The sequence below is a fragment of the Pungitius pungitius genome, chromosome 20, assembly GCF_949316345.1.
Source record: "Pungitius pungitius chromosome 20, fPunPun2.1, whole genome shotgun sequence".
NCBI lineage: Eukaryota > Metazoa > Chordata > Actinopteri > Perciformes > Gasterosteidae > Pungitius > Pungitius pungitius.
Genome location: NC_084919.1, coordinates 3592067 through 3610243, shown reverse-complemented (window position 1 = coordinate 3610243; position 18177 = coordinate 3592067). Strand labels below are relative to the sequence as shown.

The 18177-nt window shown below is 46.8% G+C and overlaps 2 protein-coding genes across 2 annotated transcripts; both read right to left on the bottom strand.

Annotated features, from left to right (window-relative positions):
- Nucleotides 1-499: 499 nt before the first annotated feature.
- Nucleotides 500-9238, bottom strand: LOC119194580 (adenylate cyclase type 3-like). The gene is made up of 20 exons (XM_037448709.2): nucleotides 8100-9238; nucleotides 7302-7451; nucleotides 6454-6590; nucleotides 6240-6351; nucleotides 5723-5850; nucleotides 5060-5218; nucleotides 4785-4944; nucleotides 4404-4511; nucleotides 4171-4247; nucleotides 3925-4086; nucleotides 3707-3794; nucleotides 3512-3628; nucleotides 2762-3033; nucleotides 2571-2652; nucleotides 2276-2434; nucleotides 1940-2086; nucleotides 1740-1856; nucleotides 1519-1645; nucleotides 1298-1422; nucleotides 500-1201 (listed from the first exon to the last, which is right to left on the bottom strand). Exons 1-20 carry the CDS (start codon nucleotides 8754-8756, stop codon nucleotides 1022-1024), a joined length of 3264 nt encoding a protein of 1087 aa, XP_037304606.2. The 5' UTR covers nucleotides 8757-9238; the 3' UTR covers nucleotides 500-1021.
- Nucleotides 9239-9402: 164 nt separating this feature from the next.
- LOC119194577 (uncharacterized) lies at nucleotides 9403-12374 on the bottom strand. The gene is made up of 2 exons (XM_037448706.2): nucleotides 12034-12374; nucleotides 9403-11084 (listed from the first exon to the last, which is right to left on the bottom strand). The coding sequence occupies exons 1-2, from the start codon at nucleotides 12050-12052 to the stop codon at nucleotides 9700-9702; spliced, it is 1404 nt and encodes a 467-aa protein (XP_037304603.1). The 5' UTR covers nucleotides 12053-12374; the 3' UTR covers nucleotides 9403-9699.
- Between the last annotated feature and the right edge of the window lie 5803 nt (nucleotides 12375-18177).

Sequence of the window (18177 nt, the reverse complement as noted above, 5' to 3'; positions counted from 1 at the left end):
TAAACAATCACGATGCATTACGTTTTAAGAGCTTCTGTTCGAGATTACAAAATCTGAAGTACAAAAAATAAGTAGCAACATCTTATTTGAATATTTAACTGCAGCATTTACCTGTAGGAAAAATCAAGTTAATGAATTGATTTGATCCTATTTTATACCACGTTGAACCTCTCGTCAGGTGTGCTCATTTCACCACCGTAATATATATTTTTGTTCCAGGTAGTCATCATCATCATCATCATTATTGTTGTTAAAGTATTATTCATATAAAAAGAAACACTAACAGAAATATACATTTAATCCGCCCACAGACTTTTTAACTTGATTGTCCTGGCCCATTTGTAACCTGGCTTTCCAAACTAACTGACTAAGTCTAATTAAAGTCATATGTGTAAATTAATTAAGGAATAAATCAAAGAACTGAATAGAAACAACTGGCCAGGGACAATAATCGTATTTGTGATTAGATTACTGTTCCAGCACTGTTGACCTGCCCATGTCTTGTAACAGTGCATAACTTTAGTATGGGAACATAGTAGTAGCAACATGCTAACATTTAGCATGTAACTTATTTCATTAGCAATATATAATGGATCCTATATGGTATAATGTTATTTTAAATCTTGCCTTATTATAGTGTATAACAATTCTAAAAACAGAGTGATCAGCACAGTAATCTCAAAAACATAACTCAAACATTTTTTATTACCACAGAGGTACAGTGTGATTAAGCGCAATGTTTAGCTAAATCAAAAATATAAACAAAATAGATTAAACAAGGGAGAGCGTTTTATATATCTGTCCCCAGCTGGTTATTCTCATTGCCAAATGCATTTCGGAATTATGTACAATTATACACCATCGGTTTACCGTATTACGTTTCTTTATGGGTGAAATGGTATTCCACAGCTGTAATGCTTATAATTGTATGATGTGTATATGAGAGAAAATGGGCCAAGTGGACATTGTCCCCCGGGCTCATCTTGCCATTAGTGGCTTTTCACCCGGGGGTTGAGAACGTTCACTGGTCGCCGACTTGGTGCGGCAGGACGGTGGTCACTGGACCGCCGTTGCTCCTGGGTTTGTCTTTTCCTTTCATGAAGAAGGTCAGCAGGTCCCCTTTCCCTTTGACGAATATAGGCCCTCTCCGGATGAAGCGGAAGCCATACTCCTTCAGGATGTCGTAGCAGTCCTCCACCACCTGAGGGTGGAGCAGAACAAATGGAATGGAAGCTTGACCTAAAGAGGAGAAGACTAATAACAGGATATATTCAAGCGTGTTTTGTATGTGTGCTACCTGGATGTTTCCCATCACTCCGGTGGACTCCATTCTGCTGGCCACGTTGACCGTGTTGCCCCAGATATCGTAGTGAGGTTTGCGAGCTCCAATTACTCCAGCCAAAACTCCCCCCTTGTTCAGACCTAGACGGGGACGGCAAACATGGAAACACAAGCACACAAAGCTTCCCGATGTGCTCAAACACACACACACACACACACACACACACACACACTAACCGATCCGAAGCATGAAGTTGTTGAAGGACTGTTTGTTCAGGTTGTTCAGGGTGACCTTCATGGCCAAGGCGAAGTCCGCCAGGTCGGAGAGGTGTTGCCAGCGCTCGATCAGCGACTGGTCCTCCGGCTGTGGAGCAGCAGCGCAACTTCCCGCAGTCACTCACTCAATCACCGTTACCACATCGCCAGCAGTGCAGGTCGCAACCTGACTGTTCTATTACCTTGCGGTTGCTGTATTCGTTGGTGTTGCTCTCTGGGGTGAGTCCCGATGCAGCCATGTAGGTGCTGCCTATTGTCTTGATCTTAGTGATGTAGCGGAAATCGTCCCTGTCCAGCAACTTGGGGGGGGGGGGGGAAGAAGTAGGGGAGACCGGGTTAGAAGGCAGGTGTTCAGCACGTGGCAGATGCCGCTGGTACTCACGCTGTCAAAGTCAGAGATGATCTCGTTGAGAATCCTGAGACACTCGAGGCCCCCGTTGTTGATGCTCTCCTCGGTGTAGAAGTCAGAAAAGTTGGGGATGGACGCAAACATCACGCCTGTTTCATTGTAGGACTGGCTGTAAAGGTCCTGAAAATGACAAACGACGTGATTGGTGATAATTCATTAGACCAGCGGAAAGCTTGGATGTGTCATTTTGAAACACACCTCAAGATGGCACTAAATTACTGTAATAAACAATATTGCATTGAGTAGCTCTAGACCAGTTGTCTCGGCCTCAACTGAAGAAGGTGTAGGCTTGGAATGGCTCTTATGCACCTCATCTCGCTTTTTAGTGCCCAGGAAGTGTTTGGCCACGTGCTCCGGCAGCATGTTGGTGACCAGCGCTTCGTTCCAGCGTCTCATCTCAAACACCCTCTCCTTCTGGTCGTGCACACCCATCTTCCACAGGAACAGCTTCCTGGACTGGAGCTCCAGCTGGGCGCGCGCACACACACACACACACACACACACACACACACACACACACACACACACCCACAGAGAAGGTTGTGTAATATTTAGAGGAAGTGAGGAGAACATCTGATGGGTCTGACAGGAGGCAATGACTCACGTGACGGGCAAAGAGGTAGAAGTCGATCATCATGACAACGATCATCACGGTCATCAGGTACTTGGATGGTACTATGGATGTTCTGTAAACAACAACATGAACATCGCATTATTGTTCTTCACCGGCTTAAGTATTTTCAATAAAATGACATTTAAACCCTGTTCATTTGATTTGCTTTTCCCGTCTCTCACCTGTTTGAGGGAAACTGCATATAGTCATACAGGTCATATATGTCCCGCCAGCTGTAGATATTGACAGCACCAGTCGCCGTGACGACCAGCACCATGAGGCCCAGTTTGATGAGGTGGCCGACCTGCACCAACATGGCGGTGGCGATGAGTGACATCACAGCCATGAAGCTGTAGTGCTTTGGGTTGTCTGCACAGCCTCGGTCCCCCAGTGACTCCAACACGGGGCCGGAGGTGCTGTTGAAGACGCGAAGGGACGGCGGAGCACAGCTCAGCTGCGAAAGTCAGGGATCCAAGGCATGACTCATTTTTTATTTACTTACTTAACAACAGCGACGATTTGAACGATGGAAACAATACGAGCAGCAGGGCTACTTTTCCTTCAGCGATTTTTTTGGCAGACAGAGAAACGAATGTTCACTTCAGCGTCCTCTGTGCCTGTCAGACCTCTCGGCAAGGCGGTGGCGTGTGCACCCGGCTGCCCCCCCCCCCCCCCCTCTCCCCTCTCCCCCTTCCCCTCCCCCCGGGGGGGCCCGAAGACAAATGAGCCGACGGCTAATGGATCCCACTGGGAGCACGCAGTCAGACACACGTAAAAAGGCGCCGATGGTTTGATGGGGGGGGACAAAGTGGAAACACGCAAATAGACTGGTGCACACACACACACCCGGGGATGAATTAATACGATGATTCACTTCATGCTTTGGTGTTATTAAAACGCCCACCGCGTACGAGAGCAACAAACAGCCGTACCATGTCAGCGATCACAGCCATGGTGAGAACAAATATGGCCGCCATGGCCCAGGTGTTTCTGGCCCACCGCGTGCGATCAATCCACACCGAGAAAGACACCAACCTCTTAGAGAACATCTGTGAAAACAAACAAACAAAGAATAAACTCCGCTTTCAATCGCACCACAACCACGGACACTAATGATCTTTCCTCACCCTGGGAAAGATGGCAGCCAGGGAGCACAGCGTGAGGATGAGCAACAACACCTCGCCTACTGCGAGAGTCACGTAGTTCACAGCCAACCTGCAACAAGAGCGCACACATCTTCAATCAACCTCCCAACGATGTGCACTAATGTATGTAATTTATAACTCGTTTAAATGCCAACTTGTGTGTAATTCATGAGATTGTAAGCGATGCAGGATGAACTCACAGTGGGTCTATGAACACCTCCATTGCTGCGATGAAGAAGAGCACCACGATGCAGCAGCAGAAGGCCGCTCCGCTCCGCTTCTCCTTCTCCGAGGAGTACTGCTCCTCCAACTTTGCATCCAGAAAACGCAGCGACAGCGGGTTGATCTGGTGATCCTTCATTCTGCGAGGAGCACGAAGAAGACGTTACCCCCTTCGACCTTCTGCTTTACTCATCTTTCTTTTGTATTTGTCCGATTCTTTTTACATTTGCTGTGTTTCTCTGTCCAGCAGCTCCTGCTGTAAACGTCTGTTGATCACTTGCTCCTCGACAGCCTTGTTCCTCTGATGTTGTCATCATCAAAAAGAGAGATTGGAAATGGAGAATTAATTTAGGGACCTTTTTTTCAGATAACACCTGTGCATTTAATGTAATGGAGATTTATGTGATTGTTTCTATGAAATCATGTCAACATACTTAAGACATTTATTATACTTCACCTCCTGTTTGGACTCAGTGGGCGTGGATTGGGATGAGGCTGCATTCCCATTGGTTGCTGTAGTGTTGATTAACTGGTTTGAATTTCTGTTTGACAATGTGCCGGATTTCTGGGGGCAGAGACGCAGGGGCAACATCTATCATTTTACAGGTGAATGTCTCCACCAACCAGTCAAGTTTAGCTGAAAATGGGTCCGTTCCAAAAGACAAATTTCAGGAAACTTTTGGAACGGACCAACGGACAAAACCCAAACATTAGGCCTCCAGCCGGGTCGTAAAACGGAACTGAGAAAATGACATTTCTCTATAAAAACAGGAAATATCCTATTTGATGTTTGTGGGTTAAAAAACCATAATTTCCCTTAAAGAAAGTAGTAACTCACATGTCGACTGAGCCCATTCGCCACCTGGTTAGGCACCAGAACCAAGTAAGTGTCGATGCCTTTCTCCAGCAGGTACTCGCACCTCTCTCCTCCATCCCCCAGCTCCAGTTCAAATTCCCCGTGCAGACTGTCCTTGGTGGTCTGGGAAATGTGCACCCTCCTGTGTGTGGCACATCGAACCCCCCCCCGCCCGCCCCCCTCGCCGTGAAAACCCCGAGCGCATGAGAGAATCTGATCGGCTCACCTGGTCTTTGAAAACAAAGGTCGCTTCTCACCCAGGAATCCCCCCGGATTCCATCTTGTTGGCCACGGTGACGTCCGTGGACCAGACGTCGAACTGCCACCTCTTCTGGCCGAGCACGCCTCCCAGCACGGTGCCCGAGTGGACGCCCACGCGCATGTCCACGTCCGTTTTGGTCTTCTCTCGCACGTACCTGGAGCCCGGAGGGAAAACAAGAGGGTCTCTGATATGGGCGCCGTTTGTAAAATGTTCTAAAATCCCGCACAGTTTCCGTACATTTCACGTTATCACGTGAATAAAAACAGCAGGACAATTTTCACATTTTTTCAAACATTTAGAGGCAAAATATTTTTTTTACTTTACTTTTCCAAAGTACAATGTTTGGCAGTAACACAAAGTTGTTAAATAATAAATGTTAAATGTAAATGTTAAATGTTATATATAAATGTAAATGTTAAATATAAATGTAAATGTTATATAAAAATGTTAAATGTAAATGAAAATGTTAAATGTAAATGGCGCCCCATACTCTGACGCGTCCACCCCGTTTGCTCGCGTCTCATCGGCTTTGAATAAACATTCAAATATTCTCAATTCTTGACCAATTTTCCTAACTCTCGGGTAAAGTTTAAACGCCTCTTCGGGTCATACACAGGGCAAACCGATTTGTGTTGTGCCAAACGAAATGAGCGCTCACGAGATGGCGTCGACCATGGCCAGGCCCATCATGATGGAGCAGGCAGCGTGGTCATTCCTGAAGTCGGGGAGCCCGCAGATGCAGTAGTAACAGTCTCCGAGGATCTTGATCCTCAGTTGGTGATGCTCCTGCCACAGAGTGAGAGAGGTTCAAAACAAGTCAATCTGGAAAACGGGATTATGGATGTAAATCATGGGGAAATCTACCAGCATTTCTACCAGACTACCAAAGAGAAACAAGGACTCAGGCTGTCTGCAAGTACCGCAGAAGGCACTTAATCCCATTTTTATTCACCAGTAGAGCATTTCAAAGCATGTTTACCACCACTTGCTCCACTGAACGGGTATCCCATGGGACACTTCATCCCGTTATCATTTCATCCCGGAGGAGACTTCATTGTGTTTTTGACACTGAAAGAGGATCTTCAGAGGGGCCTTTCATCGCGTTTTATTTAAAACCGGAGCATTCTATTCATCCGTGCAACCACAGTGCTGTGAGCTAGAGAAAAGGAACTAACTTCTGCCAGTTTATCGAAGCGGGCGAACAGCTCGTTGAGCAGCTTCACGAGCTCATGGGCGCTGCAGGTGGAGGACAGCTGGGTGAAGCCCACGATGTCCGCAAACAAGATGCTGCAACACAAGGGAAGAGGTTTGCAAATCTAATGTTTTAACGCGCTGAAACAACCTTACAGCGTAAAGGATATCATCCAAACCCCCCCCCGTCCCCCCTACCTGACGTTTTCGTGGCGGTACATGTACATGGTGTTGAACTGCTGCTGCTGGACCTCGTTCTGATCGGCCTGGCTCTTCATCCCCTGCAGCATCTCATCGGCGATGTGTTTGGGCAGGATGGAGAGTAACAGCTCCTCCTGTGCGGAGCCACAGTTGGAGCACGCTCAGTTTTGTCATGTTCCGTGCTGACAGGAAATATCAATTTGTGTGTGTGTGTGTGTGTGTGTGTGTGTGTGTGTGTGTGTGTGTGTGTGTGCATAGCATGACTGAAGGAGTAAAGGGATCTGAAGAAAGATCCTGTCAAATGGTTGGCTGCGCCTTCACGTCTTCTACCAACACCCCCCGAGGTAAAGGCAATTTGGGAGTTGTTTAATTCTCTCTCCTCCATCATTTTGTTATTCACCATTATTCTTTTCCCGCATTCAATTAGCATTCTTAACCGGTGACCATTAACAACGTTCTCATTATACAGAAAGGGGCTTGTTAAAGGAATAAAATAGAAAAAAGCAGCATCAAAAGAGATTGATATGTTAATGGGAAGGGAAACGTATATTTAACTTAGAAATATCCGATCATATCTTTTTACAATTTGACTCTAGGTCTTTGTCACGGAGCTGAGTCCGACTGCATCGTGTCCCTGACGGTGGCTCTGCTGGTGAAAACAAGTGTCTCTAATCATCCTTTTAGCCCCGAGCAGAGCAAAACACACAGTAATTAGGCAGCAGAGGGTGTCCCACCTCACGGGTGTGTTCGCACTTAGTGTGAACGTGTGTGTGTGTGTGTGTGTGTGTTTGACCCAAAACAAGGAAACGCATTATCGCAACTGAGCAGAAGCGTGAGGCGCTCACCTGCTGGGTGCTCTGCTCCTCCAGCGTGAGTTTCACCCCCAGGGACTGACGGGCCTCCAGGAACGCCGTCCTGTACTTCCTGTCCGCCATGTAGTAGGACATCACGCCCACCGTGGCCGCGCACAGGTTCAGCATCCAGTTGGCTAAGAGCTGAGGAGAGGGTCAGAGGACGTGTTTGCGTGCATGCATGCGTCCTCATGCTGTCCCTGCATTAGCTGTTGTCTTTACTTCAACCCTTTTCAATTGGACTTTTAAGTTTCAGCGACCGATGACAGAACTGTGTGAGGGAACCGCTTTTTAAAGAAAATGAGCAACAATTATGATGTCATTTCAGGAGGAACAATTAAATGCTCTATCTAAACTGTTTGATCAAAATGTTCTTTCTTTGTGGACAATTTAACACACGCTGCTTTGTCATATAATGCATCTCATACATAGCACAAAGGTAACTGTCAATGTTTACAGATATTTAATATTAAAGAAACAATTTTGTAATCATTTTTACCATTTTTTAAAAACCAAATTAATTTGGAATCATTGTTTCAAAATCAAATTTAGGAGCACATTTCATCTTAAAACCAGAAGCTGCATTAAAAAAGTGTTTAACAAGCCAACATTTCATCCATCTCTCTCAAACAGTGTTTCCCAACACCTTTGGCTTCTCTCTAAAATAATGCATGGACGCATGTCATCACACACCAACTCTCCCCCGTAGCTTCCCACCACTGCGTGGCACCGTGGGGCCTCTTTTCAGGTGGGCTGTCATTCATCGACTTCACTGCCCACGGTCATATTTACCTGTCTCGCCAGCACGTGCCCCTGCAGGTTGTCCTCGAGCCTCTTGGCCACGGCGACGCCCAGAACCAAGGTGTGCGTCGCGCAGGCGATGGCCGTGAGGAGCAGCAGCGGCGCCAGATTCAGCGGAAGCGTCAGGAAGCTGCAGAAGCTGAAGAACGCCTGCCAGCCCACGGCGTCGCTGGCGTGGGGGAAACGCTCGTGGTTCAGGCCCGCGTAACACAGCACGTGCACGGCGACCATCAGCCACAGGACGTACGGCACCGCGCCGCGCAAAACCGGCGACGCGCGCAGCAGGTCCAGCCGGCACAGCGCGTAAAGCGCCAGGTCCGCGGCCAGCCCCACCGCCGCGACCACCACCATCGCCAGCTTGTCCCGCGTGTACGCCACCGCGCACATGAGGACGACGAAGCCGTTGAAGAGCGCCGCGAACACCGCCAACACGAGCAGGTTCTCTTGCCTCTGTCGGCGAAAGTAGTTTTGGTAAATTCTCTCCAGCGACTCGGGCGCGAACTTGAGGCGCGCGGCGCGCGGCAGGCATCCGCAGCCGCGCGACTGAACCACGGTGACGTCCCGCGACCCGGGCACCTGCGCGGAATACTCCGCTGAGTACTCTGCGGACTGCTCCGGCGGCGAGGTTCGAGCCCGGTCCACGGACATGGTTCCCCTGAGAGAGGCGGTCCTCTTGGTTCACCGGGTAATACTGAAGTCGATTAATCCCCAGATGCGCAAAATGGCAAAAAAAAGTGAAAAAGTGGCCGCGCGTCCCATCTTTGAGCAACTTTTGGAGAAAATTACATTGTTTACTTACTTTTGTTCATTTCTTTTGCAATAATAATTAAATACCAGGTTGAAATAAATGACTGGTTTAACCATAACAATGATTACCACGTTACATAATGCTGGGTGTCGTTAACTTCCTTTAAAAAAGCCCCTCAGTCCTGGAGTTGCTGCTGCGTCCCCAGGTTGTCTCGGTGGAAAAACTTCTGCTTTGTTGCTGCTGCGGTCCTGTGTGACGTCATGGTAGACCAACAGAACCCTGAGCCACAGGTGGATATCCATCCGAATGCATTCATATCATCTCTTCAGAGAGCGTAATATCATTTCAGGGGCATCTTACTTGGGTAAATCCGTTCCTTTTCATAATCTGCAGAACAGACTCTACTCCAGGATGCTGTTCCAGCTACTGACGTTATTCTTTGCTTCTCTCTCGCCCCCCCCCCCTCCTATTTCTAAACAGCAGGTCCCCTGTTACTGTTGCTACGATGAATGCAAAGTAACTCCCCCCCTTACGGTCATGTCTTGGGAAATGTAGCAAAGGTGGTGTGAAGAGAAGGGATCATCACAGCTCCAACTGACACGTCATCTTATCCTCCAGTGTAACAAACATAATGAAATAATCCACAAAATACACACGCTTTAATTACAATAAACAATGATTTTATTCATCAAGCTTCCATAAGCTTTCCATCACAGATTTGATCATCAGGTGAACACACACACGCACACACACACACACACACACACACACACACACACACACACACACACACACACGTAGCTCCTTAGAGCGTGGCCTTTGGGTCCAGACAGAGATGTAAACTCAGTCTCTGCGTGCGTTTGTTGTTGGCGGAGAGTTTCCTATGATGCCACTGAGAACGCTTCCCATAGCCAACAATACAGCCACCGCAATCCCCGCGGTGCCCACCCTCCCCAGGGCCGCGGTAGCCAACGCCGCGGCCCCGAGTGCCCCGGCTCCGAAAGGCGCCGACGCCGCCGTGAGCGTCTCCATGCCGACTCCTCGAATGAGCTCCGGCCCCGCGACGAGGCCCACTTGCAGGTTTACCTGGGTGTGGAAAGGGCTCTTGGGGGCCCCCAGCAGAAACGAGCCCGCCGCGACCAGGGTGACGGTGACAAGCTCGGACGTCGTCGGGGCGGACGCCGCCAGCGCGCCGCCTCGCATGGCCGCGACCGCGCCGAGAGCGACCGAGCCGATGGCTGCTAAAGTGGAGTTTCTGGCCCCGAACGCCGCCTTCGCCGCCACGCTTGCGGCTCCGAGGGAAACCCCGGCGGCCGCGGCCGCTCCCAGCGCCGCCCCCACGCTGCTCCGGGTCCCCAACGAGGCGCTCAAGTGCACGACGGCCCTCAGGGAGGCCGAGGATACCACGGCGGCTCCGACGGCCACCGTCCCAGCCGCCTCCGGCCGCAGCCCCACCGTGACCACCGTCCCCAGGCCGGCCCCCAGCAGCCCCGCGGCCACGTACGCCACCCACAGGACCGACTGCAGCATCAGCGCCATCTCCGCTTCGGACGCCTCTCCCGCTTCGCCGGCCCCCAGGCCCACGAAGAAGCCCAGCGCCCCCACGACGACGGAGTAGAAGAATATCCGCTCTAAAAGTTTGCACTCGGTTTTCGATTTCGCCCTCCGTGACATCCTCTCGGCCAGAGCCTTTCGGAGGGCGCAGAGCACCGACACGCTCAGCCCCGCGAGGAACAGTCCGAGGAACACGCCCGTTCGCCCATAAGCTACGCAGAGGTAGAGAGTGACGAAGATGATCGCCAGAGCGGTGGTCATGTCGTTGATGTTGGAGTTGGAGACCACCAGAAGGACCAGAACGGCCTGAGCGCCGACGTAGACCCACGGCGGGAGGATCCCGGCTACTAGGCCAGTGGCGACGGCCCCCGCCGCGACGCAGGCTCCCGCCGTGGCCTCCGCTGACCGTGTGACTCCGCCTTTGGTCAACAGCTTGGTGACCGCGGCGGCAAGGAGGAAACCGCTGCCGAGGGAAACGAGCGCGGAGGAGAAGGCGAGGCACGCCGCCACCACCCCGGCGCCCGTGGAGCCGACCCGCCCGGCCGCCAGAGTCGCGGCGGTCAGGAGGACGCCATCCGTGGTCAGCGAGGGCTCAGCGGCGAGCAAAGCGACTTCTCCGAAAGCAAAACCCGCCGCTGCACTTTGCAGGATAGTCTTCACTGCACCAGAAACACCTGGGAGGGGAGAAGACACATTTTATTTAAGAAGAAATACGTTCAAGATGTGGGTTACCGGGGTAACGGATGGTGGTACAGAGCTGCATTGAGGGAAATGCAGGATGCACCGGTTTTGGGGCTTGATCTTTCCAGAGTATTATTACATTTTTTAGTTGTTCTCACTAGTTTGAACAAATATGACCTAATAAAAAGATGAGATATCGATTCCTACAAACAGTTAATTCCAGTAGTTGCACCAAATGGCAATTTGTTCACAGTTGTCATTGAGGTGATGTTTTGGTGCACAGAATTGCATTGCAGGTGTTCGTTTTATTGGACAATAACAACAAGAGAATGGACACAATGAGGATAATGAGACTCGTCTACACCCCATCAACATACATTATGCAATGGCCAGCGATGGCAGGGACATTATACTTTGTGCACGGACACCAACAGCATATAAATACTTCAAATAGGCTGAATCTCCATCTGGCACTGCTTAACGCATTAGTAATACAACACTCATACAGTATAGACGCCTACATGTTCATTCTGCAGGAGTTACTTTCCTTATAACGCATTTGTACTCATTTGTGATCAACTTCGCAATTTTATTTACTGCTGCGGGTCACTTTAAGAGAAAAGTGACACCACTTGAATGGGTCCATGCTGACAACCCGGAAATGAAATACGTTTACTGACGCTTTTATTCAAACGTTACAATAAGTGCAATCAACCAAGAGGGAAAATACCCAGAACAACAAGAATCAAGCAAGTTCAATAGGAAAGTGCAAAAAAATCTGTACTTTGATTAATTCTAAGCAGCTCTGATGCATGGCTGCAGCTTTTAGATCCCGTTTCAGATTTCAACTTTAAAGTCTGGAAGCAGCTGTGGGGAAATAATACGTTTTACTAAGTACTGTGCAGTAAGTATTTTTTATTTCTTCTTTCGTTTAAATCTTACCCAGACTTGTTTCCGCCATGTCTCCTCGTCGCTACCTCGTCATCGACGAAGACACGTTCTTCTTCTGTTGATCTGCTTCATTTCACCCATGAGTCGCATTGGCGCCACCTACAGCGTGTCGGCGGTACTTACCGAACAGAACATACCTGATTGACGAGGATGTAATAACGTCGTCTATGTGTCTTACATAACAACCCCTTTAACCGCAGAACCGATCCCTTTTGACAGTTACTGCCTTTAATCGATGCTACAGTTGATCTGAAACACTGAAAATATGAAAAAACACAGACATGTGTCGAGTTGCTTTTGTATTGGTGAAAGACAATGCGAAAGTTCAGACACCCATCCCCCATGTCCCCATGTCCCCATCACTGCGGTCATGTGGACCGCATTTCAAAAGGAAATGCGCCTCTATGTTGGGTATTACGGTAAAAGGGGCTGTACAGCCAAAAAGGCACTGATCATCATTTGAAGTGTCTTTTATCAATATTTGAACTCTCTTTAAATCAGATAGCAGATGGGTAACACTCTTTTGACACTTGGTCCTATTTAAATCTGATCTCCTCTATTAACTTGTACATTTACATGAAATATTACTGTGTACTTTTTGAGATACTTGAAGGTAAAGTTAGTAATATTGCCATTATATTCGTCTTTTTTTCATTTTTGAACTGTCTTTAAATTAGATAGCAGCTGGGTAACACTCTTTTGACACTTGATCCTATTTTAAGTTGACCTCCTCTATTACCATCTCAAATTACATGAAATATTACTGTGTACTTTTTGAGATAACTGAAGGCAAAGTTAGTACTTTTGCCATTATATTCGTCTTTTTCTCAATCTTTGAACTGTCTTTAAATTAGATAGCAGCCGGGTAACACTCTTTTGACACTTGATCCTATTTTAAGTTGACCTCCTCTATTACCATCTCAAATTACATGAAATATTACTGTGTACTTTTTGAGATACTTGAGGGTAAAGTTAGTACTTTTGCCATTATATTCGTCTTTTTCTCAATCTTTGAACTGTCTTTAAATCAGATCAAAGCCGGGTAACACTCTTCTGACACTTGATCCTATTTCATGTCGACCTCCTCTATCACCATGTACATTTACATAAATTATTACTGTGTACTTTTTGGGATACTTGAAGGTAAGGTTAGTAAAATTGCCATTAGATTCGTCTTTTTCTCAATCATTGAACTGTCTTTAAATCAGATACAAGCCGGGTAACACTCTTCTGACACTTGATCCTATTTTAAGTTGACCTCCTCTATTACCATCTCAAATTACATGAAATATTACTGTGTACTTTTTGAGATAACTGAAGGCAAAGTTAGTACTTTTGCCATTATATTCGTCTTTTTCTCAATCTTTGAACTGTCTTTAAATCAGATACAAGCCGGGTAACACTCTTCTGACACTTGATCCTATTTTAAGTTGACCTCCTCTATTACCATCTCAAATTACATAAAATATTACTGTGTACTTTTTGAGAAAATTGAAGGCAAAGTCAGCAATATTGCCATTATATTCGTCTTTTTGTTAATGTTTGAATTATCTTTAAATCAGATAGAAGACGGGTAACACTCTTCTGACAATTGGTCCTGATTCATGTTGACCTCTTCTATCAATATGTAAAGTTACATAAAATATTACTGTGAAATTCTTTAGATACTTGAAGGTAAAGTTAGTAATATTGCCATTATATTCGTCTTTTTCTCAATCTTTGACCTATCTTTTAATCAGATAGCAGCCGGGTAACACTCTTTTGACACTTGATCCTATTTTAAGTTGACCTCCTCTATTAACATGTACATTTACATAAAATATTACTGTGGAACTTTTGAGATAACTGAAGGTAAAGTTAGTACTTTTGCCATTAGATTCGTCTTTTTCTCAATCTTTGAACTATCTTTAAATCAGATAGAAGACGGGTAACACTCTTTTGACACTTGATCCTATTACACGTTGGCCTCCTCTATTAACATGTAAAGTTACATAAAATATTACTGTGTACTTTTTGAGATACTTGAAGGTAAAGTTATTACTTTTGCCATTATATTCGTCTTTTCCTCAATCTTTGAACTATCTTTAAATTAGATAGAAACCGGGTAACACTCTTCTGACACTTGGTCCTGGTTCATGTTGACCTCCCCTATCATCATGTACATTTACATAAAATATTACTGTGTACTTTTTGAGATACTTGAAAGTAAAGTTAGTACTTTTGCCATTATATTCGTCTTTTTCTCAATCATTGAACCGTCTTTAAAATCAGATAGCAGCCGGGTAACACTCTTCTGACACTTGAACGTATTTCACGTTGACCTCCTCTATCAATATGTAAAGTTACATAAAATATTACTGTGTACTTTTTGAGATACTTGAAGGTAAAGTTAGTACTTTTGCCATTATATTCGTCTTTTTCTCAATCATTGAACCGTCTTTAAAATCAGATAGCAGCCGGGTAACACTCTTCTGACACTTGAACGTATTTCACGTTGACCTCCTCTATTAACATGTAAAGTTACATAAAATATTACTGTGGACTTTTTGAGAAAATTGCAGGTAAAGTTAGTACTTTTGCAATTATATTAGTTTTTTCTCAATCTTTGAACTGTCTTTAAATCAGATAGAAGCCGAGCCAATGGTGGGCCTCAGCCGGCACGCGTCAGCCTTCACTTTTATTGAGCTACAGGGTCCTTTGACTGGAGTTGGTTAATTAACGCCCTGGCGATGCAACAAGGTTGGTCGCTCTGAGAACTGTCTGCCCCGGAGAACAGTTGGACCGGGGGCAGGGTCGGCCGAAAGGCGGTGGCGGTGCAGGGCCGCAGTGCCTTTTGACCTCTCAACGGTTTTACGCCCTGTTGAACTCTCTCTTCATAGTCCTTTTTAATTTTTCTTCATTGGCATGACGTTAATTTGTGGAGTAAAACATATTTCATCCCATATTTGGGGAGCTTTTATCAACCATAAAATGTATGCGCCCCCCCCCCCCCCAACTTGATTTTGGTTTGTTGCCTCAGGGCAACTTGTATATATAAAGTGAAATAAGTCAAAAAAGCAATGTAGGCATTTAGAAAGAAGTTCATTTTGAGGACATTAACTACAAATGGATCCAAACATAAATTAAAAAATATTAAACAAAGAAATGAAATTACCAACACTGTATGTACAAAATCCACATCCAAAACATGTAAACTTAAAGGGCTTGTTTGTGTCACTTTGTATGGCATACACATTCGACTGACCTACAATAACCTGAAGAATATCTTAAAATACTGAAGGGGGGACATGATATCATTAGAAATGTTATGCCAGGGCGAGCACAGAATGTATTGTGGGGTGTTCAGCCTCTACTATGTCTTCATCCTCATCTTGATCCACAGACTCACTGTCGCTTTGATCAGACATGCGTTATCCTAAGAAAGTACAAATATGAATGTCATATTCAAAATGAATGAATGAATGAAGGACACACATTGTTCTACTGACTGACCCCTGACGGACCCCTGATCTCCTAACTGTCTGGCAGGGATCCAATCTTTCTGACTCCAATCCAATCTTTCTGACTCCTTTCAAGCTCACTTTCCTCGTTGTCACTGTCCTCACTGTCAGATGGATCAGCCCTAACAGCTTGATTTACAAACATTTCGCCCATTAAATGTTCCTGTTTCCATTCCCATTCAATATCAGTAGTTGGTACAACAAAAATATTGACTGTGGTCAATGACCTAACTGCACAGTGTTGCCTTGTGTCAACTAACCAAAACACCCAGTTTTAATAAAGAAATAACAATAAATTAATTACCAAATATACTTAGTTACATACTCATGCACACAAAAACATATTCTATACATTGTTTTTAATTAAAGGGTAGGTCAGTGTAAGGTCCAAAAAAGTATTGTGTTGCCTGAAGACAAAACCCCCGGAAAGCAGCCGGTCCGGACTCAGTCTCGCCCCACACCCTGAAGCATTGTGCTGACCAGCTGTCTCCTGTTTTCACCGCCATCTTCAACACCTCCTTGGTGTCATGCCACGTCCCAGCCTGCTTCAAGGCCTCCACCATCATCCCTGTTCCCAAGAAGCCCAGGATAATAAGGACTAAATGACTACAGACCCGTCGCACTGACCTCTGTAGTCATGAAGTCCTTTGAACGGCTAGTCCTGTCCCACCTTAAGTCCCTCACCGACCCTCTCCTGGACCCCTGCAGTTCGCCTACAGAGCCAACAGGTCTGTAGACGATGCTATCAACATGGCCCTCCACTTCATCCTCCAGCATCTGGACTCCCCAGGAACCTACGCCAGGATCCTGTTTGTGGACTTCAGCTCCGCCTTCAACACCATCATCCCGTCTCTGCTGCAGGACAAACTCTGGTTTGCCCACCTCCACCTGCAAGTGGATCACTGACTTCCTGTCCGACATGAAGCAGCACGTGAAGCTGGGGAAACACGTCTCTGCCTCTCGGTCCATCAACACCGGTTCAATGAAGACAGTGGAGATGGTCGTGGACTTCAGGAGGAATACAGCCCTACCTTCCCCCCTCACCTTGTGTGACTCCCCCGTCACCACTGTGGACTCCTTCCGTTTCCTGGGCTCCATCATCACCCAGGACCTCAAGTGGGAGCTGAACATCAGCTCCATCACGAAAAAGGCTCAGCAGCGGATGTTCTTCCTGAGGCAGCTGAAGAAATTCAACCTGCCTCAGACGATGATGGTGCACTTCTACACGGCCATCATGGAGTCCATCCTCTGTTCCTCCATCACCGTGTGGTACGCTGCAGCCACAGCCAAGGACAAGGACAAGGGCAGGCTGCAGCATGTCATCCGCTCTGCAGAGAGGGTGATTGGCTGCAATCTTCCGTCTCTCCAGAACTTGTTCGCTTCCAGGTCTTTGAAGCGGGCCAGAAAGATTGTAGCCGACCCCTCCCACCCTGGACATGAACTGTTTGTGCCCCTTCCATCCGGCAGGAGGCTGCGGTCCATCAGGACTAAGACCTCCCGCCACACGAACAGTTTCTTCCCTTCGGCAGTCGGGCTCATCAACAGAGGCCGGGGCCCCCCCTGACTGACTCGGACTCCCATGTTCATTCATTCACTTTGTCACTTTCACTTGTCACTCGTCACTTGTTTAGCTGGTGCACTTAATCTATAATCTATATTTTTATTTCTAATTTTCTTATCTCCTCTAACTTACTAACCCATAGCTTTAGTTTTTAGCGTACTAACCCATAGCATATATTTTATTATACTTTTATTTTATTTTTATCTCATTTGCACTATGTCATCATTATTGTACTGTCTTCTGTCATGCACCAACCGCCAAGACAATTTCCATGTATGTCCAACATATTATGACAATAAACGTTTCCTGATTCCTGATTCCTGAAGGTTACAGTCTGCCATAGAGGTTTACGGTACTTGTTCACTATCAGTCTCGTGCTAGTATTTAGCCTTTGATGGAGTTCTTAGGGTTAGGGTTTGTTGTCCAAACAACCCGACTTCAAGAAAGGTTGTTACGGCCTCCTGCCATCTATGGGCTCTGCCTCAATCTGATGTGCAGGCTGAGCGGTCCCACGTGGAACCGCATTTTGGCACTGGGCTCTTTCCTCTTCGCTTGCCGCTACTGCGGGTAACCTTGTAAGTTTCCTTTCCTGCACTTAGTAAGATGCTTCAATTCAGAGGGTTAGCTTGTCTGATCTGAGGTCAAAGTCAAATGAGGTGCAGCCCCAGAACTGCTGGAGCGATAGAGGAGGGTCCCACCCATGGACCCCCGCAGGAGCAACTCCTTTCGTAACCGGAACACGCATAACGCGGTCAGTGCAAAAACAAAAGTCCACCGGCAGCTACATCCAACCGAGGAGGAACAATGGCCTGATAGGGGCCCCTGGATCGTACATCCTGTGGTCTGCACTGAAGGGGACAAAGTACCAACTGCGCTGACTTTCTCTTATTTCAAACTGTACAGTAAAGGTTTATGGAAATATACATGGGCATAGAGGGAAGGGAAATGACAAATAACATGTCATTCTTACTGATTTCACCTGTGCTCATAAGCTACAAAATCTAATTTTATGCAACAACTACATGGGGATAGAGGAGGTCAACATGAAGCAGGATCAAGTGTCAAAAGAGTGTT